At 51.6% G+C, this 27,724-nt stretch overlaps 1 protein-coding gene across 1 annotated transcript in view; it reads right to left on the minus strand.

Annotated features, from left to right (window-relative positions):
* SMARCC1 (SWI/SNF related BAF chromatin remodeling complex subunit C1) overlaps window positions 1–27,724 on the minus strand; it is a 65,756-nt gene that overhangs the window by 15,902 nt on the left and 22,130 nt on the right. Inside the window, exons 15-24 of the mRNA XM_077790035.2 lie at window positions 27,225–27,296; window positions 22,301–22,414; window positions 21,467–21,620; window positions 20,796–20,909; window positions 19,120–19,179; window positions 14,877–15,135; window positions 13,442–13,603; window positions 6,136–6,191; window positions 5,343–5,457; window positions 2,743–2,897 (exon numbers count right to left, since the gene is read on the minus strand). Coding sequence (XP_077646161.2) covers window positions 2,743–2,897; window positions 5,343–5,457; window positions 6,136–6,191; window positions 13,442–13,603; window positions 14,877–15,135; window positions 19,120–19,179; window positions 20,796–20,909; window positions 21,467–21,620; window positions 22,301–22,414; window positions 27,225–27,296 — 1,261 coding nt within the window. The remainder of the gene's footprint in view (window positions 1–2,742; window positions 2,898–5,342; window positions 5,458–6,135; window positions 6,192–13,441; window positions 13,604–14,876; window positions 15,136–19,119; window positions 19,180–20,795; window positions 20,910–21,466; window positions 21,621–22,300; window positions 22,415–27,224; window positions 27,297–27,724) is intronic.

The raw sequence follows: 27,724 nt of genomic DNA on the forward strand, positions 1-27,724 counted from the left end.
ACACCACATCCCTGAGAAATTGCAGCAGCTGATCCAAAACTGACCAAAGTGCTGCACACAAAATAATGAAACAAAGCTGACAGAACAGGAAATTTCATGTCAAATAACACTGTTTGGTAAAATAAACTTGTTTGTATGAAAATTCAGGGTGAAGGAATCACCTGGTGCTTCAGAGTCTTCTACCAAACATTTCACTCTGTTTCACATGTGCAATTTTAATGAAATGGGATGAATATCTGATCAAAGCATGTGCTTAGGTAAAGGACAGGTCTCAAAATACACCTTGGAAAGGAAATTATCCCTGAAGTTTTTCCTAGAGAGACTCAAAGAGACTCAGCCTGGCAGTACCCAGGGCTTTCCATGGGCAAAGGACAAATCCCTGCAGCTGAGGAAAATCAGGAACACAAATTCAGAGGTAATTTTAAATGCTTGATAAACCCATCACTGCACCAGCCTCGAGTCATCAGTGAACAAGTGATCCTGAAGGGCTTTTCCAAACTAAATGATTCTATAAAAAAAAGAATCATGGAATGCATAAATGGTTTGGGTGGGAAGGGACCTTATAACCCATCCAGTGCCACCCCTGCCATGGCAGGGACACCTTCCCCTGTCCCAGGCTGCTCCAAGTGTCCAGCCTGGCCTTGGGCACTGCCAGGGACCCAGGGGCAGCCACAGCTGCTCTGGGCAGCTGTGCCAGGGTCTGACCATGCTCATAGCCAGGAATTCCCAATTCCCAATCTCCCATCCATCCCTGCCTCTGGCAGTGGGAGCCATTCCCTGGGTCCTGTCCAGTCCAGCTCTCCTGGAGCCCTGTAGCACCACTGGGATCAGCAGCTTCTAGGAATGATCTCTTCAGTCCCAGCCACCTCAGCCAGGAATTTGGGGAGGTCATGAGATCAGTTCCTGGGCAGGATGTCAAACTGGGAGCAGAACAGTTCTGGGAAGGGGCAGTGGTGGATCGAGAGCAGCAGCTCTGCAGCTCCAGCTGGAGCAGAGCAGGAGCCATCAGGGATGCTGTGGCACAGACAGGAAAAAACAGCTCACTTTGGGTGTCCATTGAGAGGAAAATGAGCAGAAGGTACTTAAATTCTAATGGTGTTTGTTCAGAAACCAGAACCTGTGAAAACACATTTCAATTGTTGGTCCGTATGAAATGCAGATCTCGCCCTGAGCATTCATGTTCACCACTTCTCAAACAGCACAACTCAACTTTTAAAAGCCACTGATCCAAAAGAAAAAAAACCAAAAAACTCCAAACAAAACCCCCACTCAATCCCTTGTCTTTAACCCCATCTTCACTCAGAATCCAACTGCAATATTGCTCTGATATAAAATCCTAAGGAAAACAGCTTTTCACATGAGCAGGCCTAGAGTTTATGATGAAGAATTTAATTACTCCCTCAGACAAGACACAGACCACCCAAAGCTCTAACAATGTCTGGCTTTTTAAGGGAGTGGGAAGAGAAATCCCTGCTGAACCTGAATTCTACTCTGAAGTGTCAACCTCCTAATTACAATGCATTATTATTCCCTGTAATGGAAAGCTGAGGCTCTTCCAGAACATTATTATTGCCATAATGAAAAGTGCCATCAGCCAGGTCCCTGCCCCCTCCAACTCCTTATCTCCAGAGGAAGGGGAGCAGCAGATCATCTTCACTTGGAGCAAGTGGCCCTCCATAAAACACAGATTAAAGCTCATGTCTCCTCATACAGAGGTTTTTCCAGCTTGGCTGAAGATATCTGTGAGTTTGATGAACTGAGAGCCACTATGGACTCTGCACTTCACCAAAATACTGAACCTCAGTTTTGCCAGCAATTTGGGATTTTAATGGACAGGGAGCTGTCTGCCATGTGGGATTTTACAGCCTGGTTTGAAAGGTAAGAACTGAAACATCCTCCATCTCCTGGGTTCAAAATGAGGGACTGCACAGGACCCACCATCCTCACTCTGGGGGATGCAGCTGGGGAAAAAGTCTAAAGTTAAAGAGTCAAAGAACAGAGTGGAAAAGTGAACAGAACACACACCACCTCCTTCTAGCCATGGAAATCCATCAGGAATAAACACCCAAGCCTTGCTCTTGGTTTCTGTAGAGCAGGTGGATGTGGAATGTGGTACTGAATCCAAGAGCTATTAAAAAACCCAAATTAAAACTTGGATCCAGACAAATTTGTAAAGACAAAACAGATTGGAAAAAGATACTCTAAAAGCAACGAAAGCAGTGTGGTTCCTGCAGAAGGAAAGGCAAGACAACGTGCAATTAGTAATTACAGGGTAAAGAAAAGCTGATTCAACACAGCTCATTAGAGACCACACACAAACAGGAGTTTAAGGGGACACACCAACGTGCTTTTAACAGAACCCTTAACAAAACACAAGATCATTAAGATGTCTGTGAAAGCTGCAGAGCCAGGACTGAACATCCCTCGTGTCTGCCCCACCCAGAGCCCAGGGATTTTTGTGGAGCCCCGGGGCAGCAGGGGAGGACATCAGAGGGTTTGTGCCCCTCAGCACCACAGCCAGACCTCCCAGCAGCCAAAAGCCCTGCCAAGAAATCACACACACTTCGGGGCTATTCCTTAGGGATGCTCATCCAGTCCAGAATCACCCGAGGATCTGCTTAATTACAGCTGTCCATGATCCCCCCGGGGGCTCAGGCAGGAGAAGGGAAGGCAGCCCTCGAGCACTCCAGGCACAGCCCTGCTGTCCCGGGGAGCCAGGCCAGGCTGTGGCACAGCACCAACCTTGGCTTTGGTGGCAGCAGAGGCCAGGGCAGCAGCTGCAGCTGTGGCCACGTTCCCCTCCGAGATCTCGTGCTCCACTTTCTTCTTCCCAGCCTCGGCCTCCTTGTCCTTGCTGCCGTCAACGTTCTCCTTGTTCTCCTCTGCCTCCTTCTCCTCTGCAAGACATCCCAGCCCAGTCTGTTACACGTGTTCCGGGATGGGAGGGCACCCCACTAATTACTCAGGCACTAATTAACTCATCCCCAGGTCCAGCACTGCTCCCCATCCAAATGCTGACTGGAACTCCAGTTTGAGAGGATCTGATCCAACAAATGGGGCAACTTTAAATGCTTTTCATTCAGCACCTGCCATCAGCTTCCCCTCATCATTTACCAATCAACTCCATCAAATCCAAATACTCCTTATTCTACACAGGGATAAAATTCTGAATGTGAGTTGAAGGAAAAAAACAATATATCCATTCCCACACCTGGCAGTGTCCAAGGCCAGGCTGGACAGGGCTTGGAGCAGCCTGGGATGGTGGCAGGTGTCCCTGCCACGGCACTGGATGATCCTTACAGTCCCTTCCAACCCAAACCCTTCCATGATTTTATGAGGCACGGGGGAGATGACAAAAAGAAAAAGGTTTTATTTTATGTAGATGTTGTTACTCCTCAGCCTGTCAAAATCCAGGCTCTGCATCACTTCCCAGGGAAACTGAGCTGAAATATTAACTTGCAAGGGGAGAAGTGAGCAGAGAATCCCAGAATGGTCTGGGTTGGAAGGGGCCTTAAAGCCCATCCAGTGCCACCCCTGCCATGGCAGGGACACCTCCCACTGTCCCAGGCTGCTCCCAGCCCTGTCCAACCTTAAACACCTCCAGCAGTTCCACTTCCTTGCATCCAAAGTGACCAAATGTTGTGGAATTTGGGCAACCCCCCCATTTCTATGACCCACAGGCACTCTGGGGCCGCAGCTCCTCCCCATGCCCAGGGCTGGGAAGCTCAGGGAGGGATTGGCTAGGACTTAAATTTTAAACTGGAGTGACATTTTTTAACGTATTATTCAAAATAAAGTTTGCATTAATAATATATATATGATATTTAAAACACAATCACTTATTATAACATTTTTATATAAAAGAAAGACTTGAAATTTAAGATGATAAATTGATTAGATGATCTGATGCCTGAGCTCTGCAGGGAGGTTCAGGTGGGACCTGCTGCAGCCCGAGGTGCCAGGGCAAGGTCACAGCTGGGCTGAGGCCTGTGCCAGGCACTCTGGGCAGGAGGTGGGGCAGGAGCTGGGGCAGGGGCAGGAGCTGGGGCTGGGGCAGGAGCTGGGGCTGGGGCAGGGGCAAGAGCTGGGGCAGGAGCTGGGGCAGGAGGAGGGACAGGGGCAGGAGCTGGGGCAGGAGGAGGGACAGGGGCAGGAGCTGGGGCAGGAGCTGGGGCTGGGGCAGGAGCTGGGGCAGGGGCTGGGGCAGGGGCAGGGGCAGGAGCTGGGGCAGGGGCTGGGGCAGGAGCTGGGGCAGGGGCTGGGGCAGGGGCTGGAGCTGGGGCAGGAGCTGGGGCAGGAGCTGGGGCAGGAGCTGGGGCAGGAGCTGGGGCAGGGGCTGGGGCAGGGGCTGGAGCTGGGGCAGGAGCAGGGGCAGGAGCTGGGGCAGGAGCTGGGGCAGGAGCTGGGGCAGGAGCTGGGGCAGGGGCAGGAGCTGGGGCTGGGGCTGGGGCAGGAGCTGGGGCTGGGGCAGGGGCAGGGGCAGGAGCTGGGGCTGGGGCAGGAGCTGGGGCAGGGGCAGGAGCTGGGGCAGGAGCTGGGGCAGGGGCAGGAGCTGGGGCTGGGGCTGGGGCAGGAGCTGGGGCTGGGGCAGGGGCAGGGGCAGGAGCTGGGGCTGGGGCAGGAGCTGGGGCAGGGGCAGGAGCTGGGGCAGGAGCTGGGGCAGGAGCTGGGGCAGGAGCTGGGGCAGGGGCAGGAGCAGGGGCAGGAGCAGGGGCAGGGGCAGGAGCTGGGGCAGGAGCTGGGGCAGGGGCAGGAGCTGGGGCTGGGGCTGGGGCAGGGGCAGGAGCTGGGGCTGGGGCAGGAGCTGGGGCAGGGGCAGGAGCTGGGGCAGGAGCTGGGGCAGGAGCTGGGGCAGGAGCTGGGGCAGGGGCAGGAGCAGGGGCAGGAGCAGGGGCAGGGGCAGGAGCTGGGGCAGGAGCTGGGGCTGGGGCAGGAGCTGGGGCAGGGGCAGGAGCTGGGGCAGGGGCTGGGGCAGGGGCAGGAGCAGGAGCTGGGGCAGGAGCTGGGGCTGGGGCAGGAGCAGGGGCAGGAGCAGGGGCAGGAGCAGGGGCAGGAACAGGAGCAGGGGCAGGAGCTGGGGCAGGAGCTGGGGCAGGGGCAGGGGCAGGAGCAGGGGCAGGAGCAGGGGCAGGAGCTGGGGCAGGAGCAGGAGCTGGGGCTGGGGCAGGGGCAGGAGCTGGGGCAGGGGCAGGAGCTGGGGCTGGGGCAGGAGCTGGGGCAGGGGCAGGAGCTGGGGCAGGAGCTGGGGCAGGAGCAGGGGCAGGGGCAGGGGCTGGGGCAGGAGCTGGGGCAGGAGCTGGGGCAGGAGCTGGGGCAGGAGCTGGGGCAGGGGCAGCTCTCACCTGTCTTGGGCTCCGCAGCCCCTTCGCCCTCGGGCTCCTTCTCTGCGTTCCGCTCGCTCTCCCCTTCCAGGACCTTCTCCCCCTCCTCGGGCTCACTCTCAGCTTTGCTCTCCACCTGAAAGGATGGGATTGGTGGGACAATGGCAGGGAGAGAAGATATTTACTGTCAGCTTTGTTCATGGCCTTCCAAGGAATTCATTACCACAGTGGAAGAGATCACACTTTAAAGGGCAGCTGCTGCTGGAGCCAGAATTGACAAACAAACCCAAAATGTGAATAAAAGTGCTAAACTGAACCAAGTCCAGTGACCCAGGCCAAGCTGGGTCATTCTGTGGGCACAAAACCTCCTGAACTAAGATCACAGAATCATGGGATGTGTGGGAGCATGCAGATTTCCAAGCCCTGAGTGAGTTTCCCCACTTATCTCTTCCTGTTTATCAGGGAGGCAGAACTACCTGAAAACAGAGTGGGATATAACCCCAAAGCTGCACTGATCAGCCCCAGGCTAGTCTGGACTCCTCACCTGGTGAAGGAGACAACAAGAAATATCTCCTGTTGCTGCAGACTCCAGAAAAAAAACCATCTCCATTTATTTGTCAGAAATGTAGCAGGAATAATAATTTAAAAATTAAATTTACATATACAATCAAAATATTAATTTATTTTAATACATATTAAACATCATTATATTAATACATAAACAAAATAATAATAATTTAGTTGTGAGAATAATTTAGCAGGTGAATTCAGGATTTAAGTGCCAGGAAACTCCTGCCAGCAGACCCAAACTCACCTTCTCTGCTGGCTGCCCCTCTGCCTCTGTTTCCATCTTCTCTTCCTCAGCTCCATCTGAGAAACAAAGAGGGAGGGCTTTAGAATTGCCCCCACAGGCACTCCCCACACTCACTCTATTTTGGGCTAACCAAAAGCTGCTGCTCTCCACCCGTGGCATCAGGAAAAGGAGCAGCTGCTCCAGCCCCAAACCAGACCAGAGAGGGCCCAGCTGCTGCTCAGGTGACACCAACATGAGGGCAGAAGAGGAATAATAAAGATGATGATGAAGAAGTCACTGTTCCAGGGGCTGGATGGGTGCACCTCAGAGCAGGAGTGCTGGAAGAGCTGGGATTGCATCCCCCGTGCACTGTTAGGCAATTCATTTATTGCTTTACAAAACACTGATTTAAAATGTTCCTGTAATGCCAGCAGGTGCTGGAGATCAGGGGATAACAACCAGCCATGGAAACACCATGGAGGTGCCTGGATCATGTTCTAGAATCCCTGATATTTGGTGGGATTGCTTAGAAGTTGAAGAAATCCCAATTTATCCACAGCTCTGCAAGGAGGGACAGGAGGAAGCACAACCTCGTGGTCCTGGCCAAGGATTTCACAATTTATAGAGAGGCATTACAGGAGCTTATTTAGATCCTGGACTGGGGTGATGCAGAACTGCTGCTGACAAGCCCTGATCCATCTCTAAGCTTCTGAAGACATCAGCTGCTGCTGGGGGTTCATTTTCAGTAATCCTCATTTTCCTGCTAATTCCTGTGTGCTACACTGAGGAAAAACAAGGTACGAAGTGTTCTTGAACAGCAACACTCCTGTAGAGAGATTTTTACACGAGTCCCTTCCATATGTAAGAAAAACCAACTAAAACATCTGACTGAAGGGTAATAGTTTTCCTTTTGGCCTATTTTAAGATGATAAACCCACTTATCTGAACTATCTGCCACCATAATTCAATTTAGGGAGACTGGGGACATTCTCCCTCACAGGTTTTATCTCAGAGTTAGGATTTAGTGACCCAATAATGTCACAGGGAAAATCTCGATTCGATTTTGTCAGACAGCTCTTTCAAGCCTAGAAGCAGAGTTTCAAACTGGGCTGGAAAGTGTCATTCCTCCTAGGAAAGGGAAGGATTTACAAAGAAAGCTGGATTCAATCCTTTAAGACAAAAAAGGGAGACAAAGCGCAGAACACTCCGAGTGTGCCCAGGTTGGTGGAACTCAAACAAACAAACAAAAAAAATACTGCATAGAAATATCTAATTTTACATTCTAGGGTGGGGGGGATCATTGAGATCATCCCATCCCCACTCTGCCATGGCAGGGACACCTCCCACTGTGCCAGGCTGCTCCAAGCCCTGCCCAGCCTGGCCTTGGGCACTGCCAGGGATAATCCAGGGGCAGCCCCAGCTGCTCTGGCCAGGAGACCACTCCATGGACCATGGGAGGTGTTGAGGGACTGATGCTGCTGCTGGGGAGAAATTCACAGGATCCCAGGATTACTGGGGCTGGAAAAACCCTCCCAGCCCATCAGGTGCACCCTGTGCTTGGTCCCCACCTTGTCCCCAGCCCAGAGCTCTGAGTGCCACCTCCAGGGCACACCTCCAGGGATGGGCACTCCAAACCTCCCTGAGCAGCCCCTGCCAAGGCCTGAGCTCCCTTTCCATGGGGAAATTCCTCCTGCTGTGCCTCCCCTGGCCCAGCCCGAGGCCATTTCCTCCTGTCCCTGTTCCCTGGGAGCAGAGCCTGACCCCCCCAGCTGTCCCCTCCTGTCAGGTAGGATTTCAAACAAACAGGACATCCCAGAAAGACAAACTGCTTCCCATCCACTCTTCAGAGAGGATTTTCTCAAGGAAAAGCACACAGAGCATCTCCAAGTGCTCCCAGACCCTCTTGTGTGTCAGGACACGTTGATGGACACCACCCAAACCCCAGCGCTCCTTCCCTGTTCCCAGGGACAGCCTGGGAAGGAAGGGACGTGTGACACTGAGATTATTGCCAACATCCTGATTTAACCTCGCTCCTCTGGCTCTGCAGCAGCACGTGTGAGGTTAAAACCAGGCTGACAGCTCCAGACAGGTTGTAGTCAATGGGTTTTGAAAAGTGTTTTCCTGCATCAGCTGCAGAGCCCTGACACGCAGCGACAGCACGGTGGCTGCAGCTCCCAGGGCCACCACAGGACAAGGGGACATCAGATTCAATTCTCCATTGTTAGGTTGGGGGGGAAATGAGTTTGCCTGGGTGGAAGCAGGTTTTTGGGTCTAAATCACAGGCTGCTCAAAGGATCCCAGAGCCATTAAGGCTGGAAAAGACCTTCAGGACATCAAGTCCAAGCTGTGCCTGATCCCCACCTTGTCCCCAGCTCAGAGCACTGAGTGCCACATCCTGGGACACCTCTGGACTCCACCACCTCCCTGGGCAGCCCCTTCTAATATTTAACACCTTTTCCATGAAGAATTCCTCAAAATAGTAGAGTCTGGTAAAACTTACTCTGTAATTGCAAAATGAAAGGATGACACAAAGCCCCAAACACGCCTGAGCTTCTGCACAGCCATGACAGAACTGCCTCTGGCCCCTGGCACAGACACAAACACAACTGTACTGATTTTCCTGTGTGATCTAATGAGCTTAATGAAAATACATCCCAGAGGAATTGATCAGCTGGAGATCCCTGTCCCTGGGACAAAGAAAGAAGGCTTGATTTTAAGGAGAGAGCTCCTAAAATCCCTTTCCTCTGCGCCAAAGAAGCTCTTGAACTCTCTTCAGCAAGTTTGATATTGCACCTTGCAGGATGTGGGAATCCAGGATCAAAGAATCCCAGAATCATTAAAGCTGAACACACCTCCCAGCCAGTCCACCCTGGGCCAGTGCCCACCTTGTCCCCAGCCCAGAGCTCTGAGTGCCACAGCCAGGAATTCCTGGGGCACCTCCAGGGATGGGCACTCCAACCCTCCCTGGACAGCCCCTGCCAATATTTAACAACTTTTCCATGGAGAAATTCCTGCTGATGTCCACCCTGAGCCTCCCCTGGCACATTCTAAGGCTGTTCCCTCTCCTCCTGTCCCTGTTCCCTCAATGAAAGGACATTTCTTAGGTCAGCAAGAGGCAGATGGTTGTGAGCCACCCCAGGACACCTCTCAAAAAGGAAAATCCACTGGGAGATGAGGAATCATCACCTCTCCAAGCCCCTCTTTCCACCTGAGTCAGCAGGTACTCCATTTCTGTGGAATTTTGCTCTGTTTTGCACATTTTCTCCAAGAACATAGAAACTTTTTTTCTAACATGTGAAGAACTCGGAGCTGAGCTCTGCCCAAGCCAGTGACTTCACAGAGAACTTAAATGGACTTTAGGTCAACAAGGAAACCCGTGAAACATCTCCCTGCCAAGAACTCCCTGCGTTACCAAAGAGATGCAGAAGCAGCAGATCCAGAACCTCTGCTGTCGTGAGAGGAACAAACAAAGCTCTGCAAACACAAGTGGAGTCACCTGCCTGAGCTTCAGCTCAGCAAACAGTTTAAGATGCCCTCCAGACACTCCAGACTCCTCTCTTCTCACTGAGGCAACACACAACCTGTCACAGCCAGGCTGGGACATTAATATTTAATTGAGAGGAAATACACGATAGCTGTTAAATATCCCAGCCCTGGGTATGACAATGATGCTGTTATCTAAACCATCATTTACATTTCCCACAATAAATCAGGGCTGCACAGCCACCAGAGCTGCCTCTGCTCCTGCCTCACACAGCCTGGGGGCTCAGCAACAGGGGGGCTCCATGGGGAAGCCTGGGAATGCTGCTGGGGGAGCAGGAAAAGCCACAGCAGCTTCTGTGTGAGCCACAGAACTCACCAGGAGAGGAGTGATGGGCTCAATCCCCTGCTGGTGCAGTCTCAGGCACCAGGGCACACCCAAAGCTGCATTATTATTATTGTATTATTGTTATATTCCAGGCACTGTGGAATCCACTGCTTTAGGAATGCTTCCATCACCTCAGAGTTCTCACCCTGGAGAGCAGCAGAGAAATCTCCCTGCCAAACATGACTAAAACAACTGTGTCTATGTGCTCTCCTTGTGTGTGTAGGAATGAATCAAATCCATGCCCAAAATGGTGAATTAACCCTCCCCTGGCACTGTTTGCAGGTGATGGATGCAGGAAATGAAACCACAGTCCCTTACTCACTGGCACAGAGCAGCTCCAGCCTCAGGCCCTCAGGACTGGTGTCAGTGGAAATACTTGTTGGAGTAAGACCTGAAATGCTCAGGTTCCTCCAACAGAGCCCCTTCAGAGAAATCAGTGTCATTAGCACCTTGGAAAGACATGAAAAGGCTTCCTAGGAATGATAAAATGATAAAAGGTGTGCTGATATTGCCCTTCTCTGGAGCTGAATCAAACCTGAAGAGCTGGATCCCCTTTGCTCCCCTCGGGCCACTGTCACTGCCACAGCTGCAGAGCAGCTCCTGTCACTTCTCCACAGCCTGCCCTGGGGCAGGACTCAGAAAGGTCCTGGCATTTATTGTGGGGAACTGTTTTAGAGCCTTAGAGCAGATTGTCCAGAGAAATGGGGCTGTCCCTGGATCCCTGGCAGTGCCCAAGGCCAGGCTGGATGGGGCTTGGAGCAGCCTGGCACAGTGGGAGGTGTCCCTGCCATGGCAGGGGTGGCACTGGGTGGACTTTAGGGTCCCTCCAACCCAAACCTTTCTGGGACTATGACAGCAGGAGACAGAGTCCACCACTCTCACCACTGCATCTGAATCACTCCAGTCTCCTCATAACTTCACTGCAGCCTTCACTTTATCAACTTAAAAGGAATTATCACCAGCTCTTACAAAAGCTAACAATGAAGACTTAGAAGAAGAGATTCTTGGGTATTAACTTAAGCTCCTCCAATCTGTTCCAGTCATTTTCCCTTTTCACATTCCATACTGACTATAATTCACTGATATTAAATAGTTTTAAAATTACTATGGAGCTCTGATATAATTTTATTCTTGAAATATAACAACTAATGAACTTCTCTGCCAATATAACAGCCAGTGGACTTCCACTGCCATGTGGCAGCCCCAGCAGGTGCTTCCATCCCAGGGATGTTTCCATCCCTGCACAGCTCCGGGGTACAATCCCCGGTGTCCGAGCACAGCCACGGCCACAGCCCATGGCACAGCCTCTGCCACGGACACTGGGGGTCCCCGTGCCCAGCTCTGGGGGGTGGGAGGCACCACAGATTGCTGAGTGACCCAGTTCACTCGGGCTGAGCAGCTCCCCCAGGGACAACCATCTGCTCCTGCCCTAATTTATTCCATTAGTCACAGCCCAGCACAAATCGCATTAACGCCGCCGGGGCAGGGCTGGCCCAGCTCCCCACACTGCTCAGCCACAACTGACTGCGGGCTGGCATCTGCCCGAGACCCCCAGACACCAGTGCCAGGCTCCTCACAGTCCCCACTGCCAGCTTGGGCACAGACCCTCCCAGAGGAGAGGCCAGAAAGAACCACCCCACACCCCTGGGGAAAACTCTAGCAGCAAATGTGGTCCAGGGGCACATGCTCAGGACAAGAGGGAACGGCCTCAGGACATGCCAGGGGAGCCTCAGGGTGGACATCAGCAGGAATTCCTTTGTGGAAAGGGTTGTTAAATTTTGGAGGGAGGTTTAGAGTCCCAATCCCTGGAGGTGTCCCAGGAAGGGCTGGAGATGGCACTCAGTGCTGGGGACAATGTGGGCATCAGGCAAAGCCTGGGCTCGGTGACCTTGGAGGGCTTTTCCAACTGAAATGATCCTGTGAAGTTCTTACCAACCCACAGTGGCACCTGTACTGGGAGAATATGGGAAAGGGGAACAAAGACTGGAAGAAAAATTCAACTCAAACTGACCTTATTTTAAAACAACTATGAAATTAAACTCAGCCCCAGATGGAGTAACACAGAGATTTGGTTTATAGCTGACTTGTAAATAAACCCCAAAGCTTGTCCTTCCAGCAGAGCTTCAATGCCTGCTGTCAGCTCAGAGGAACAGGGAGCAGCAGATGTTCCAGATGTTTCTCTTCCCTTTCCAGCACACAATGCCACCATCCCAAAGCACCGAGCTGCCTCACGGCAAGTCTGTCCCACTGAGTGCAGAACTGAGATGTGTGACAGAAGGGCTGAGTGGTTTGTTTGCTTCTTTTCTAATTAAAAACTATCTTGGTGATTTAAATGGCATTTTGCAATCTAATTTACTGGGTAGTTTTGCACTGGACATTGGGTGCTATAAATAGCAGCCCTCTGTGGGCAGCAGTTGATAACTGAAGAGCACCGAGCACAGCCCCTCGTGATGCCATCCCAAAATCTGGCACCTTGCTCGTGTCCCTGCACAGGGTGACAGCAGGTCAGCTCTGCAGTGCAGGAGCACATCCCAAACCCAGCCTCCCATCAGGCTCCTTCACGTCCTGCTCAGCTGTACCCACAGCCAGACGTGCCTTTTCCTGTCCAGTCACTAAACTCACTGAAATCACTTGTGATGAGCTGAACAAAGCAGGAGCCAACAGGGCTGAGAGGAAGCAACAGTGACAAGATTGTGGATCTGTAACCAAATGAGGAGAGCAAAGCCTGAGCAAGCCCTGGGGATGGAGTAAACTGTGTCTGCTCCTCCTGCTGGGGAGAGCCACCAGGGCCAACAGAGAGGGGCACGCAGGGCTTCACTTCCCAGGGAGCTGCTTTGGCACTCCAGAGCAACGAGGAACCAATTTACACCAGGCAGGGCTCCAGAGAAGAGACTTAATAGCAGAATAATTGCTGAACACGACAGGAGTCAAACCAGAGCTTGCTAACACACACAGGTAAAGCCCAGCAGAATTCCAGCCCAACCAGAGCCAAGACTGGACTATCATGTGCCAGTCCAGCACTTGATCAGAAATTCCTCTGCTGCTGCCTCCACAGGGAGCAACACACTCAAAGTACCAGCTCCACCCTAAAACCCACTGCCCAAACCCTCAGTCTGCTTTAACACCACAAAGGCAGCATCCTCCAACAGCCCAGTCAATGGAATATCCTGCTCTGGTATTTTTGGTCAGTCCACTCTGTGCATCCCAAGCAACAGCATTTCCACACAGCGAGAGCAGGAGAACAAACTCCAAAAACTCAAGGTAGCCCTAAATTCCTCAGTTCGGTGTCTGAGTCAATCCTGCAGTGAGCAGAACGACCCATCCCCTCCTCCCTACCCACAACTTCCATCTGCTGCTGGAGAAGGAGAATTTGGAGGTGAATTCTGGGTTTCTCTCAGGACTCAGAGGAGAATGCCCCAGGCAGCCCCAGCTGCAGCACTCGGGGGAGGCAGCACTCACCCATCTTCTCGGGCTCCTCGGGGCCCGTGCCAGCGATGCAGCTGCTCTCCAGGCCGTAGGTGGGATCCACCTTCCCAGAGGCTCGAGCAGCTTCCTGCACCTTCTTCACGTGGGCTTCCACCAGCTCCAGGGGCACCTCCTCTCTGACCCGGGAAAACTCCTCTGTGAAACACCACACACAAAGTGAGACATTCTGGGGCTTTTGCAGCAAATCAAGTCACATTTTCTCTGACTGGTGTGCAGGTAAACCCTGGGACAAAGGGAATTCTCAAGTATCCGAGTTCCTTCCTGTCACACAAGGTGGTTGATTCTGTCTTTCATGTGTGATAGAAAAGAGCCTCTTCCCAATTACATAAAATGGTGTTTTATGTGGAAAAACAATGAAAAAATTGAAAGGAACTATTTTATCAAGTGGACACATCCAATACCCACTCAAGACTTGAACATTCTAGTGCAAGATGTTCCAGGAGGGTGAAGCAGGAGGTTCCTTTAAGGCCCCTTCCAACTCAGTCCAGTCTGGGAATTCTAGGATCTCTGGCAAATCATTTCACACAGGTAAAACAGGAAAACTTTAAGATCCCCACTGAATTTACCCAGAGCTGCACTGGTGACAGTGGTCAGAGGAACACCAACCACCAGGTGCAAACACATCAGAGCAGTGAGGGCAGAAGGCAACACCGGCCATTCTTGGGCACTCAGCGGCCTTCTGGAGCCACTCCAACTTCACACAGAGTGTGGCTTGGGAGGGTCTGGATGTCACCCAGGCCAGGCCCCTGGCAGGGCAGGGTCCCTGGGGTGTGTCCAGGTGGGTTTGGGGTGTCTCCAGCCCCCCTGGGCAGCTGTCCCTCCATGGAGAGAGGCTCTTCCTCCTGCTGAGCTGGAGCTGCTGTGGTTTGCTTTGTGGCCACTGCTCCTTGTCCTGTCACTGGGCAGAGCCTGGCACCTTCTCCTGGCACAGTTTGGGAGATTTGTGTGGCTCCCCTCGGAGCCTTCCCTCCTGCAGCCTGAGCAGCCCAGCTCTGCAGTCTCTGCTCAGCAGAGATGCTCCAGAGCCCTGAGCAGCTCGGTGGCCTCTGCTGGACCCTCTCCAGCAGAGTCTGCCCACAAAAGCCCACCCAGGGAACGAGCTGGAATTCAGGCAGGTGGCTCTGGGTGCCACACCTGACAATGCCCCAGTATCCAACACCACTGTGCTGCTGTCAAAGTGGCTCCTTGGACTGAGGAGCCCAGAACTGGACACGACGGCCCAGCTGTGCCCCACAAGGACAGCCCGGCTGCAAAGGGGATTTCAGGAGAGCAGAAGAGCTTTTCCTCCATGAGCTGCACCCCCGAATTCCGTGACCACGGAGGAGCCTGGGCCCCGTGGCCGGAGGGGCAGCGCGCGCAGGGTGGGGAATGCGGGGTGGAGGGGATGTGAGGGACGGGGCCGGCGTACCGAGGGCGGCCTTGGCGGCGGCCGAGGCCACGCGCGGATCCACCACGGAGGCCAGGAAGGCCACGGTGCTCATGACGGGGTTGCCCGACTGGCTGAAGGGCACGGGCTGGTAGGCCAGGGGCCCCAGCGAGGCGTCCGAGTTCTCCAGGTAGGGATCCTCGATGGGCAGGCGCAGGAAGTGCAGGATGCACTCGTCCTGCGTGCGGCTGCCCACGTGCTCCGACACCTTGTTCCAGTCGTCCTTGTACATCTCCAGCGCCTGCAAAAAGGCAAAACCGGCGGCTACTCGGGGCAAGCAGCGCTGCTGTGGGCAGGGAGATCATCCAGACTGGTTACTGCGAGATGGAGCAGTGAATGGGGAGAGGGCAACTACTCAAAATGGGGTTTTTTTGCTATCAAAATTATCTGTGTAAGAAATGTCAGGATTTCCCTGGAGTGTCAGTGAGGTTGAAGCCACAGGGATCAGAATGAATTGTCAGAAGACTTGGCATTTACTAATATTTGCACAGTAGGTGTTTCCCCATTCTGCTTGCACAGACAACTAAATCTGCCTTTCCTACCAAGTCTCACAATCCTTAATTCCCAGCACTCGCCCCCCAAGGAGTCCTGTTCCCTCTCTGAACACAGGAGCTCTTTGGGGCAGGAACAGGATCCATTTCTCTATTTCTAAATGCAGACTGGCTGTGATGGTGAAATCCAGTCTTTAGGTCCAACAGATGCTATGGAAGTGGAAAACCATCAAACAAATAGACCAGGGCAAAAGGGAAATCTATCCCAGATCCTGAAGCCAGGAGAGATCAGCTCTGCAGGAGCTGTGCACAGTGTAATTTTGATTAACATTGAGGATAACAAGTCATTACTGGCTAGATAAGGAACCTGATAAAGTAAGAACTTGCAGATCATATCAAAGACATTAATTCTGAATTTAATTTTTAAACTTCCTCAAGAAATGTCTTAAAACAATTCAACAGCAAGGAGCTACTGAAGGCCCTGCACTAGCTCCTGAAAAACCAACACATTAATCCTGTAAAACCCTCCAAGTCACAGCCTAATAAATTATTACTCCTTAACAAGCCATTTTTTCCCCTGAAAATTGTTTTAGTGCAGTATCTGGACAGCATAAAATAAATACTGACATACCCTGAACCATTAACTTTTACATTTCTGAGAGGACTCATGGTGCAGTCACCCAGAAAAGGCAAAAAACCATTTGAGTTTTTGACAAAAGATGCTCAGTGTGAAAATGAGTTTTTCCCAAGTAAATCCTCCCCACAAGGCTGAGAACTCCCAGAAATCTCAACCTTCCAGGCTGACTTCACTCTCGGAGCAGGGAGGGAGAACTCGGAGCTGGGCTGGATGTGCCAGAGGTCCCGTGGAGAACATGGCCAAGGTGGGAGAGCAGAGCACACAAGGTTCCTGTGCTGGGGCTTTCAGCACCTCCCAGGGACAAGTGGAAGATCCACACTGAGCCACCAGCCTGGTGCCCAGAATTCCTCCCTCTGGGAAGGGACAGGGTACGTACCAACTTCTGTGAACACCAAGACCAGGCTGGATGGGGCTTGGAGCTACTGGCAGAGGGGAAGGTGTCCCTGCCCGTGGCAGGGGTGGGATGAGCTCTAAGGTGCCTTCCAAACACACTGCTGTCCTCAGAGCAGCTCTGAAGCGTTTTAGTATTTGCTCAGTTAAAAGGCAAGCTCTGAGAATTCCTCAAGGACAAAACATGGATCTGCATGGGGCCCTCAGGCACATGGTGGCTGCAGAGGGTCAGCTGAGGTCATGAAAACGTTTGCAAAAAATGCTCCTGTTTGCAAAGCCGTGGCAGCAAACTGGCTACAAGGACAGATAATTCAATCCAAAAGCATCAGAGATCCAACAGGGATCAAACTGGAGAGACGTGCCCAAGCTGCCTCAGTGGGCAGCACTTCCCAGAGTGATTTAAGTTTAAACCTGGCTCAAGTGTCTCTCTCCCTGCTTAACTTGGGTGGGAGGGAGAACTCCCAGCGTGTCTCCAGAAAGCCTCTGGCTCCCTGCTCCTCCCCAGCTGGGTGGGGAGAACGCCCAGGAGCTGCTGAAGAGCCCGAGCAGCAGCACGAGGGGTTGGGAGAGCTCCATGGAGAGCCCTGGCCTGGGGAATGGCCTGGCACAGGCTGTGCCAGCCAGCCTGCTCCCCACCACGGGAATCCACAGCCCAAACCCTGCCCAGCCCTCCTCCTGCCCCCTTCCAAGGGTCTGACAGAGGACAGACTGCTCAGCCCAGCAGGCCACACTCGGGGAGGTATTCATTCTCTGCTCAGCCTTTATTTCCCTCTGCCTAACTTCAGGCTCTCAGTCCCTGTCTCCATTTTTAACCCCACTGGCACAGGAGAGCAGCTCTGCTTCTCAGCTCCTGAATTTCTGCTTTCTGCTCCTCCTCCTTCCCCGTCTGTTGTTTTCCTGCCAGACAAACCCTCGCTCGCAATAAATGTCCTTCCTAAAAATAGCTGAAAATGCATTTAACTCTGCCTGAGCCGTGGAGACACGCACAGGGCCGTGCAGGGAGGGTGGTTTGGGGAGCAAAACTCTATTTCCTCCCCCAAATTATTCAGTCAACAGGCAGAAGGCCAGTAATTATATTTCAGATACGATTTATTATTTGGAACTTCGCTGCCTATTTGCCCAAAGCTGCCCTGAGGATTTAATTGGACTGAGCTGGCTTGTTACAGCTGAATTACTTATGCTTGAACTGATATACTCTTTACTGATTTATTCATAGAGCAAGTCCATGAAAAAGGAGGAACAAAAACATTATTAATTTAAACTCATTAAACAGAATTGCAATCTCAAGATTTAGGGGGGGTTTGGTTTGTTTTAAACACACAATATGTCATTAGATTATTTCATTGGGCTACAATGTGCAGTGTACAATCATAAGCTAAAAACATACAAACCAATGAATTTTAAATGCTAGTGCTATTAATATTAAATATTTAAATAATATATTTAAATAAATTAAAAAAAAAAATAAGTCAGTATATCACGGCATTAGCTTTGTTTCTCCTTACAAGAATGCCATGGAAAACAGCTCTTTACACCCTAGAAGTAAATTTTTTCCATGTGCCAATAGAAAAATATTGGCTAAACAGCAAATATCAACCTAAAATAAATAGGAAAAAAAGGGAGATTTTGGCTGCTTGATGACCACACTCCATATGTGTGAAGACTGAATCACAGCTGCTGATTTGGCACTGACACAGGTCCATCCTCCAGGCCTTTCCCCAGGAAATTAACTTTTCAATGGGTTTATTGACACATGGGAAGACAAAAAAGCTGAAACAATCAGGCAATTGCAGTTTGCTCTGAGCTCTGCAAATAAAACCCAGCAGAAACAGAGCCCCACACTGGAATCCTCAGAACCTTGAATTACTTTAAAAGAAAGAAATCAGCCATGCAGCCTCTACATCAGGAAAACGTTCTTGTGAGGAGAAGATCTTTTCTTTGCAGAAGTGGCAGCACTTGAAATGATTTCAGGCCACTGAGATTCTTCTGCTGAAGCAGAGAGGAACAATGCCCTGATGTGAGAGGCCAGAACCCTCTGCAGCTCCTCTGGAGGGCTCCATCCCCACTGAATTCCAGGGATCCAACCATCCCCGTGTGCTCCAGAGCTTCACTTGAAGCCACCTGGGGACACCAGCCTGCATTATAAGGTACCTCAAGGAGTCATCTCAGGATTTTTTTTTTGGTAGACTTCCAGAAAAAGCTCAAAGAACACCCCAAGTGCAGCTCCAGGGAGAAAAAGGAGGAGACAGATGGGATGAAGGAGCTACCAAAGAACTTCCTTCTCAGTGGCCTCATGTGTTTCTCAACCAAAATGAGCTGTTTCCCTAACCTATAGCATGGGAAATCAAAATCTCCAAATATTTATCTGAGTGCCAGGTAAACCTTTACCTGAATTATTTACCACTATTTGAATTAGTGACATTATTTCACACTGTCAGTGAGTCCTGCTGAATGAGAATACCTCTCTGCACTGCAAAACCTGTTCCTGACTTACACAAAATTCTTAAATGCTTCATTTCTACCTCAGACCCAGGCAGCCCCTCTCTCACAGAGATGCTCCTGCCATCTCTTTTTGGTAGCAACACTCTTGTAGCCATGACTGCAGCTGTCATCTAACTCCAAAAAATGCACATGTGGATTTTTAAAGCCTGACCCACTCCTCCTGGCTTGGTTTCCTGCCCTTTGGGGCTTGGCCTCATGAACTCACCTCTAACAGCAGCAGTGTCTCCTGCTCTGTCCATTCTCTGCCAGCACTTGCACCTTTACTCTACAAAAGACAGGAGGGAAAAAAAAAGGTGAAACACAGCACTTCTTGCATAAAACCTTGGAGAAAACACTGAGGAGGGAAGGGGAAGGAGCTGTGATTTGATCCACTCCAACCTCCCCCTTCCAGCTGAGCAGCCCCTGGTCACCCCATGCAGGGGTCCATGAGATTTACCCCTCAGTGAAGGCACAGCTGGGGGGTTACACACCCCAAATTCCTGAGCTAAAGCAAAGGGATCTGCACCCTCCTCTCCCAGTGATCCGTGCCTGCACACACAGCAGACAGGGTTTTCCTGAACAATAAACCCCCTCTGAGCACTGGAGGCAGAGTGGGCTGCTCCAAAATAAGTTAATTTATCTGCAAGTTCATCAGTAACTCAGTAGAGAAATAACAACTCTTTACAGGGGGATGAGCTGTGTGAGAAGGCAGGAGGATTCCAGCAGGATCATCTGCTCCAAGGGCTGTTGCTCCCAAATCTAGACCTGCTCAGATTGCACAAAAATTCCAAATTCATGGTAAAACTTCCCCTGACAGCTGGGGACTTGCTCCCAGGGAACATCAGCACCACTGGATGGCTCCGTGCTAGACTGAGAGGAAGAGGCTATTTAGGATAATAAATGTTATCTCCAGATGCATTTCAAACAGCTCATTAACCCCCACAGAACATTAATCAATGTGAGTCACCCAACTGCTGCTCTCCACACCCAAAAGCCCCAGCACACAGAAACCAAACAGGGCAATCTGCCAACAAACCTGCTCCAGTTCACAGCTCCTGTAAACAGAGCCAGAGCCCAGAACCAGCAACAGATTTATCCATTTGGAGAGTATTTATACCTTCCCTAATAAGTGAGTAAGTCAATCCATGAAATGCGAGATGGAACCAGCCTTATAAAAATACCTCTGGAACTGGTTTGGGTTTGTGAGGTTTTTAAAGGATGGTCTGAAGTGGCAAATAGTGTTTAAATAGTTATTTTTTAGGTTTAAACAATGACCTCTGAGGACAATGAACCAATGACATGGAATTAGCCTGATGCCACCCACGAGGGGCACTACCCAGTTCCCACTGGGGGCTGTGCTGAGGTACCATGGCATTCCCACAGCACCTCCAGGGACACATAGGGAGCAGGGAAAAGCAGGAGGCTGTGCAATCACCACAGCACTGCAATGGTGTCTCCATTCATTGCTCTGTAACACTCTGCAGTGACAGTGCCCAAAGGTGCCCTGCAGCTGCCCAGGACACCCAAACCAGTGGGAATGGGGTCCCTGTTTGTCAGCCTGGAAAGCAGGAGAGGCAGAGATCCTGCTGGAAGCTCTCTGTGTCCTAAATCCTTGGATCATTTCCTGAAGCTGAACCATTCCAGCAGGACAAGCAGGAACAAAGTGAGTTTGGCATCTGAGGGCTGACAGTGTGGACTGCTCTGGGAAGCTGCCCATGTCTTTATTCCCATAAAATCAGAACTCCAGCACAACCTCCCACTGCAGTGTCCTGCACAGGGATGGAAGACATCTAAACCAGGAGTGGAGGAGCAACACAAGTCACCTCAGTGCCACAAAGTGGGGGACACCTGAGGAATAACAAAGCTCACTGGGAGCTGGAGGGAGAATCCCTGGACACTTGCCTTGGCCAGAGTCTTTTTGGAGTAGATGTCTGTGCGAAGACCAAAGTTCTGCAGGTCAGTTGGCTTCTCCTTGTTCTTCTCAGGGAAGCTCAGCATTTGCTGGGCAGCTGGAATCTGGGAACAAACACAAACTGAAAGTTATTCAAGGTTTTCAGACCAACACTCAACAGAACATGGACTGAACAGAGAAGCTGAACAAGCCCAAGACACTAAAACAAATGTGAGAGCAACGTGTGAGTGGTTCTGCACAGAACTGCTCCAGATGCTGGGCCCAGCTGCCCATCCATGGGGACATTTCCCCCCAGCTGCCCAGCTAGGGGGGACACTTGCCCAGCCAGGGAGGACATTTCCCCCCAGCTGCCCAGCCGGGGGGACACTTGCCTAGCCATGGGGACACTTGCCCAGCCATGGGGACACTTGCCCAGCCATGGGGACACTTGCCCAGCCAGGGGGGACATTTCCCCCCAGCTGCCCAGCTAGGGGGACACTTGCCTAGCCAGGGGGACACTTGCCCAGCCATGGGGACACTTGCCCAGCCTGGGGGGACACTTGCCCAGCCATGGGGACACTTGCCCAGCCATGGGGACACTTGCCCAGCCAGGGGGACACTTGCCAGCTGGACACCAGGCCCAGGCCGGGCAGGGGCAGGCCCCTCCTGGCCCAGGGCTCACCTGGGGCGTGCGGATGTGCAGGGGCATCAGCCCCGAGGGGGTGTCGGCCAGCACGTTGAAGTGGGGGGTCGGGGGGGGCCCCATGGCCATGGGGCGGCTCTCGGGATCCACCTGGTAGTTGATGAGCCCCCACTGCTCCAGGAAGGCATGGACCCTGCAAGAAACAGCACAAATCCAGCCTTTGCCACCACAGCTTTGCTTGTGCTTCGTGTGGGAGGGCACAAACAGAGCTGGTGTTTCTGGATCAAATCCAGAGCCAGGAGCTCCTCTAGTCCTTCATTAATCCCAAACAGCAAAACAAATCCCAGAGCAGGAGCTGTGTGCACACCTGAGGACATTGCAGTGTGATGGATTAACCAAAGCCTGACTCTGTCCAGTTCTGGGCCCCAAAGACCCTGAGGGGCTGGAGCATGTCCAGGGAAGGGAACAGAGCTGGGATGGGGCTGGAGAATTCCTGAGGGAGCTGGGAAGAGGCTCAGCAGGGAGAAAAGGGGGATCTGGGGGGACCTGGTGGCTCTGCACAGCTCCTGCCAGGAGGGGACAGCCGGGGGGTCGGGCTCTGCTCCAGGGAACAGGGACAGGAGGAGAGGGAATGGCACCAGGCTGGGCCTGGGGAGGTCAGGGAGGACACCAGAAGGAATTTCTCCATGGAAAGGGTGGTTGGGCCTTGCCGAGGTTCCCAGGGAGGTGACCAAGGAAGGCCTGGATGTGGCACTCAGTGCTGTGCTGGGGATGAGACACGGGCTGGGCTCGATTTTTAGAGGGCTTTTCCACCATCAGCTAATTCCACCATGCTGCTGATGCCCGAAATGGCCAGGAGCTCCAGGCTGGCACCTCATGACGGCGCAGACGTCCCCGGTGAGGTTCCTCCTGCAGGCTGTGCTGGTCAGGTACTCCTGCGGGTTCAGCCGGTACGTGTCGATCATGAAGTTCCTGTAGGCCAGGTATCTGCAACACAACAGCCACCAGCTGAGTCCCTCAGCTCAAAGCATCATTTCAACACCCAACCCCCAAACACCGACCAGGAAACACCCACAGATCTTTTATCGGTGCAATTCCAGAACCAGCACCAACACCTAGACGTAAGTTGTTGGAACTCAAAATGTCCCTCAGACATTTTTAGAGGTTCCAGGCCTTGCTCAGAAGCATTTGAGACCCTGGCAGGCAGCTGCAAACAGCTGGGATTTTGGGTTTGAACCATGGGATGAGTTACCAACTTTGGAGGTGGAACAAGCACTCACAAAGGGTTAGATGGGATAGTAAAAGTAGTTACAAAACAGAGGGAAATTTTTTTAGTATTGTGCAGGGGGGTTTTAGCACCTGTCCAGGGGGTTTTTACTTTGTACATGGGGGTCAGGAGTTCTAAGATGGAGGAAAGTGGGCTGATCCTGTTCTTCCTCCTTCTTCTTCCTCACCTCCATGTTCTTGGTGATGTTGGCACTCACAGATTGGTTTAGAGTAGAAAAGCACTTTGTAATATAGGTAGTAGGTATTGGGGAAAACTATAAACATGTAACACGTAATATATAAAAGATAGCAGCAGCCCTGAGTGGGGAGAGAGAAGAAGAAGACACAGACAGAGAGGATGTCAGGGTGTGTGTGTGCCTCTGCCTGAGCTGTGAGCAAACCACAGCAGCTCAAGGAGAAAATCTTTTAGATAACTTGCAATAAACTGCCTTGAGACCCAACAACAGAGACTGCTGAGTTTTTCTTTGGAAGCTCGGGCTGGAGGAGAAATTTCACCACCACATGGGACCCCAGAGCAAGCCTGGGGTTCCCACAGTAAGTGGAATTCACACCCTTCCAGACTGTTTCACTCTGGCTTTTCTCCTGTGTTTGGATTAGCAGCACATGGAAACATGTTTAAATTATCACACAATTATCTGTTGTAACTTGGTCACCGATCAAATGTTCCCACAATAGAACAGAAGCTGCAGGATGAAAATAACAGTGTCTGGTCTTCACACAGGAACAGGATAAATAATCCTTGTGCACCCCTGCGTGAAGGAAAAAAGCTGCACAGAAAAGGAGAAGTGGATGGAACACTGCTGTGGCTGCATGTGGAGTTTTTAATGGATGAGAGGCTGGAGAACAGCAACATGGAGAAGAAAAGATCTTTGAAAAGCAGAGGACAAGAGCCCAGAGCCAGCACAGCTGGGAACAGCTGGAGCAGAAACAATCCCTGAGAGATTCCCCCATTTCAGGAAGTTTCTGGAATGTACTGATGCTTCCTAATACAAATTATCCTGAAGAGAATAACCATAAAATTATTGATAGTCCTGCTCCTTAGAGGGAACAAACCCAATCTGCCACAGACAGGATGGCACCATCCAGGCTGGATGGGGCTTGGAGCAACCTGGACAATGGAAGGTGTCCCTGCCCATGGCAGGTGGGTGGAGTGAGGTGGGCTTTGTGGTCCTTTTGTACCCAAATTATTGCAGCACTCTGTCTAGTAAGTACCCAATGCAAAGCTGTGTGTAAAACAGTGGTTTTAAAGCAGATTTCTGCCTTTGGAAATTTCCAGGGGGGAATGTTTCACATACAGCGTGAAGCAGCTGGGAACAAAAAATATAAATCATGCAGGCAAGGCCTGAGCAGGCAGATGCTGCAAGCACATGTCCCTGCCAAAATCCCACATCTTCCTCCTGACCAGATCATATGTGCAACTGGCTGGAAGAAAATTGCTGGAGTAGGTGTTTGGCTCTGTGTGGGATGCTGGGGAGGCAAGAAACAAAAAGGAGCTTCTTCCACAGAGGAACACTGAGAACATCTCTGAATGCTCCAGGGGAGGAGGGGAAGAACCTGCCCAGGAACAGGTCCTGGCTGCAGGAATTAGTATTTATTAGCAAAGGTCACAGCACGAGGTGGAGAGAGAAGCCCAAGGCAGAAACATCCCCAGGTTGATTCTGAAGGGAGATGGCTTTGAGCCATGACACGACCCATCAGCCCAGCCCTGTCAGCAGTGGGAAGTCAAGCAGGATTTAGCTGAATCCCTTTGCAGCCAGGGCCCACCCCAGGCACTGCTGTCACAAGGATGAACCTGTGTGAGCTCCTCCAGCACGGCGCTTTGGCCTGAACGTTCAGCTGAAGGCCACTCAGCTCCATTCAAAGGGATGTTCCCCTTTTATCTCAAAAGAAAACAGAGCCAGGACCACGTGCTGCTCCTAGAACCCCGAAAAGGCACCACAAGGAGATCTCCAGGATGACAGGAGGACTGGCAGGAGTCCCCAGGCTGCTTCCATGGCAGGCAGTGACCAGGGAGGAGCAGCAGGAGCACTGAGCTGTGATGCCAGCTGCAGAAGGGCACCCGGGCCTGCAGTGACAACCACAGGGACCAGAGATGCAGGAGGGAAACTTTCCTCCCACATTGCAGCTGTCTGCTGCCTCTCACTCTGAGAAACCCCCACTTTACAATCTCCTGGGCAGAAAACCTGCTGGAACAGAGTCAGTGGTGGATGAGCTGTGGAGCAAACCCATTTTGCAATGGCAGGGAGTGGAACAAGAGGATCTCTGCAGTCCCTGGCTCCCAGGCTGTGCTGGGCTCTGGGATCCAGCTGTGGTCACTCTGCACTCACACATGCAGAGCAGCTGTGAGGACAGACCAAGGACTGGCAATCCCTGGAGGTGCCAGGAGCCAAGCTCCTGCTCAAACCATGAATTGTCACCAGGTTTCTTAGGGCTTTGTCCAGGCAGGCCTGAAAGACTCCAAGGAGAAGCAATCCCAATTTCCCAAGCCCCCATCTCAGTGCCTCGTCTTGTTCAGAGCCCAAAACTGCCCTTTCCTCCAGCCAGAACCTGCTGCTCCATCCCAGCCTGAGCTGTTTCTGCCCTGTCACAAACCCAGGCACAGCCTGGCTGCACCCCAGGGACCTCCTGGGGCAGGGGACAAGCATCTCCAGGGCCCCAGAAAAAAGGACAGTCCCTAATTTCTGTTTCTTTACCAGACCCAAAGCATCACAGACCAACAGCCACACCTGAGGTGGGATGTGGGAATCCAGGGCTTCCCTCTGGCTGCCCTGGGACCCTGGCAGGGGTCAGGAACCCCCTGGACAGAGCTCCCAGAGACACTGACTGTGATCGCTGTCCATGGAAAAGAGTTTTCAATCTTACGCTCTGAGCGTTTGATACAAGTAATAATTAAGTGTGGCACAGGTGCAAAAGTCTAATTTGAAGTTTCTAGATGAGGGGTCCAAAGGGGACAAGCTGGAGGAAATTGGGTGTGCCTTGTCCTTTTTCTCCTTCTTCATGCCCTCCATGTCTCACTGTGGTGTTGGCATTTTTCTGTTGGTTCAGGCTGGGGACACACTGTCCAACGTAGGTGACAGATCTTGGCACGTTCTTGTAAATGCAGCCCAGGGAGTTTCTGGTATTTAATGTTTGTCACATCCCCCTGAGGGCAGAGCCCCACACGCTGCCCTGCAGGACAGAGCTGGGCAGGGCAGCAGAACATGTGAGAGATCAACAGAATAAACAACCTGGAAACAGCACAGACCAATTATGGCTTCTGCTTTGGCAGCAGGGCTGACAGAGACTTTCTACAATCTGGGAATCATCAATAGCTCAGATTCTGACAGTGAGAGATCCAGCACAAGGACAACCTCTGCAGGAATTCTCCTCTCCAGGCTGGGAGAGCTGGGAATGTTCCCCTGGAGAGGAGAAGCTCCAGGGAGAGCTCAGAGCCCCTGGCAGGGCCTGAATGGGCTCCAGGAGAGCTGGAGAGGGACTGGGGACAAGGGATGGAGGGACAGGACACAGGGAATGGCTCCCAGTGCCAGAGGGCAGGGATGGATGGGAGACTGGGAATTGGGAATTCCTGGCTGGGATGGAATTCCCAGAGCAGCTGTGGCTGCCCCTGGATCCCTGGCAGTGCCCAAGGCCACGTTGAAGCAGCCTGGGACAGTGGAAGGTGTCCCAGCCATGGCAGGGGTGGCACTGGCTGTTTTTTAAGGTCCCTTCCAGCCCAAACCATTCCAGGATTCCAAGGAATACTGTGTATGAGCAATGAAGGGCCCAGATGACATCAGGACAATGAGGAGACAACTCAGACACTTCCTATAGTACTTGATTTTAAAAAACTCCTTATAAAATCCTCAAAAGCTGCTTTGGAACCAAGCCAAGATTTGACAGCAGGACCAAGTGACCCCAACCGGGCCAGTCCCACTGCCCACACTGACCAGCACACACTGGTGTCCAAACCCAGGATTTTTTGATGTGAAATCTCAGGGTTTAGGCTCATTTTAAGAGAAACAAGCATATTGCTTAAAACCCTTTGACTATATTTGCTTTATCCGTGGCCCTTTCAAGATCACTCTGAATAACCAAACTCAGAACAGAAAATTCACTCCACAGCCTGAGACAGGATCTACAACACACAGAAATACAGAAATGGAGCATGGCATGAGGAGAGAGGGAGGAAGAGGGAGGACTGTTCCACTTTTACCCTTTCATGACATTTTAACATGACTTTGGGAGTTGATCACATCTTGTAGCACACAGAGTTGAATAATTTGTTCTAGTATTACTTGGGAGAAAGTAGTTTTATTTTCCCTGAATAACCATTGGTAAATACCACTTTGGTGTTGAAACTTTTACCTTTACCACAACAATGTACAAACTTTGCCAGTGGCTCTGTCCCCCTTTCAGGCCCTGCAGGAAGTACCAGCCTCACACGCACCCAGCTGTGTCCACAGGATTTATGGAATGGGAAGCTCCTTTATTCTGTTACACTGTCACTGCCCATTTCCCAGGTTTTACTCACATTTCTGGAGTCTTGGACTTGTTTTTCCCATTGAAGAATTCTGGAAGTGCACGACGTTCAATCACGTGGATGCTGCAACAAAAGCAGTTCAGGCATCAGATCCTGAGACAGCCCTGACTCCAAGGAGACTTCCCAGCTGCAACAAATGTCCTCCCTCTGGAATCAGTGGCTTCTCCTCCAAGTCAAAATTAAAAGGCTTTCAGTAGTAGAGATAAACACAGAATGGTCAGACAATGAGTAGAGAAGTAAAAGAGAGAAAGGAATTAAGGTGGGAATTACAGGGAAATCAATGTAAGCAAAACCAGCTGAGGAGGCAGAGTGAAGATCTCTGCTGCTTAAAATTCTCTTCCTCATTCCCAACCCCTGAGAAGGGCCAGAAAAATTTCAGCACAAATCACAGGAACCAGACCTAAACAAGAATCACTTCCTTCAGCTCCCAGGCTGATGGGTGAGAAAACAAAACTAAATGAAGCCTGCCTGTGGAATCCTCTGAATCCTTC

Source organism: Lonchura striata, chromosome 2 (genome assembly GCF_050655825.1).
Source record: "Lonchura striata isolate lonStrDom1 chromosome 2, ASM5065582v1, whole genome shotgun sequence".
Lineage (NCBI taxonomy): Eukaryota > Metazoa > Chordata > Aves > Passeriformes > Estrildidae > Lonchura > Lonchura striata.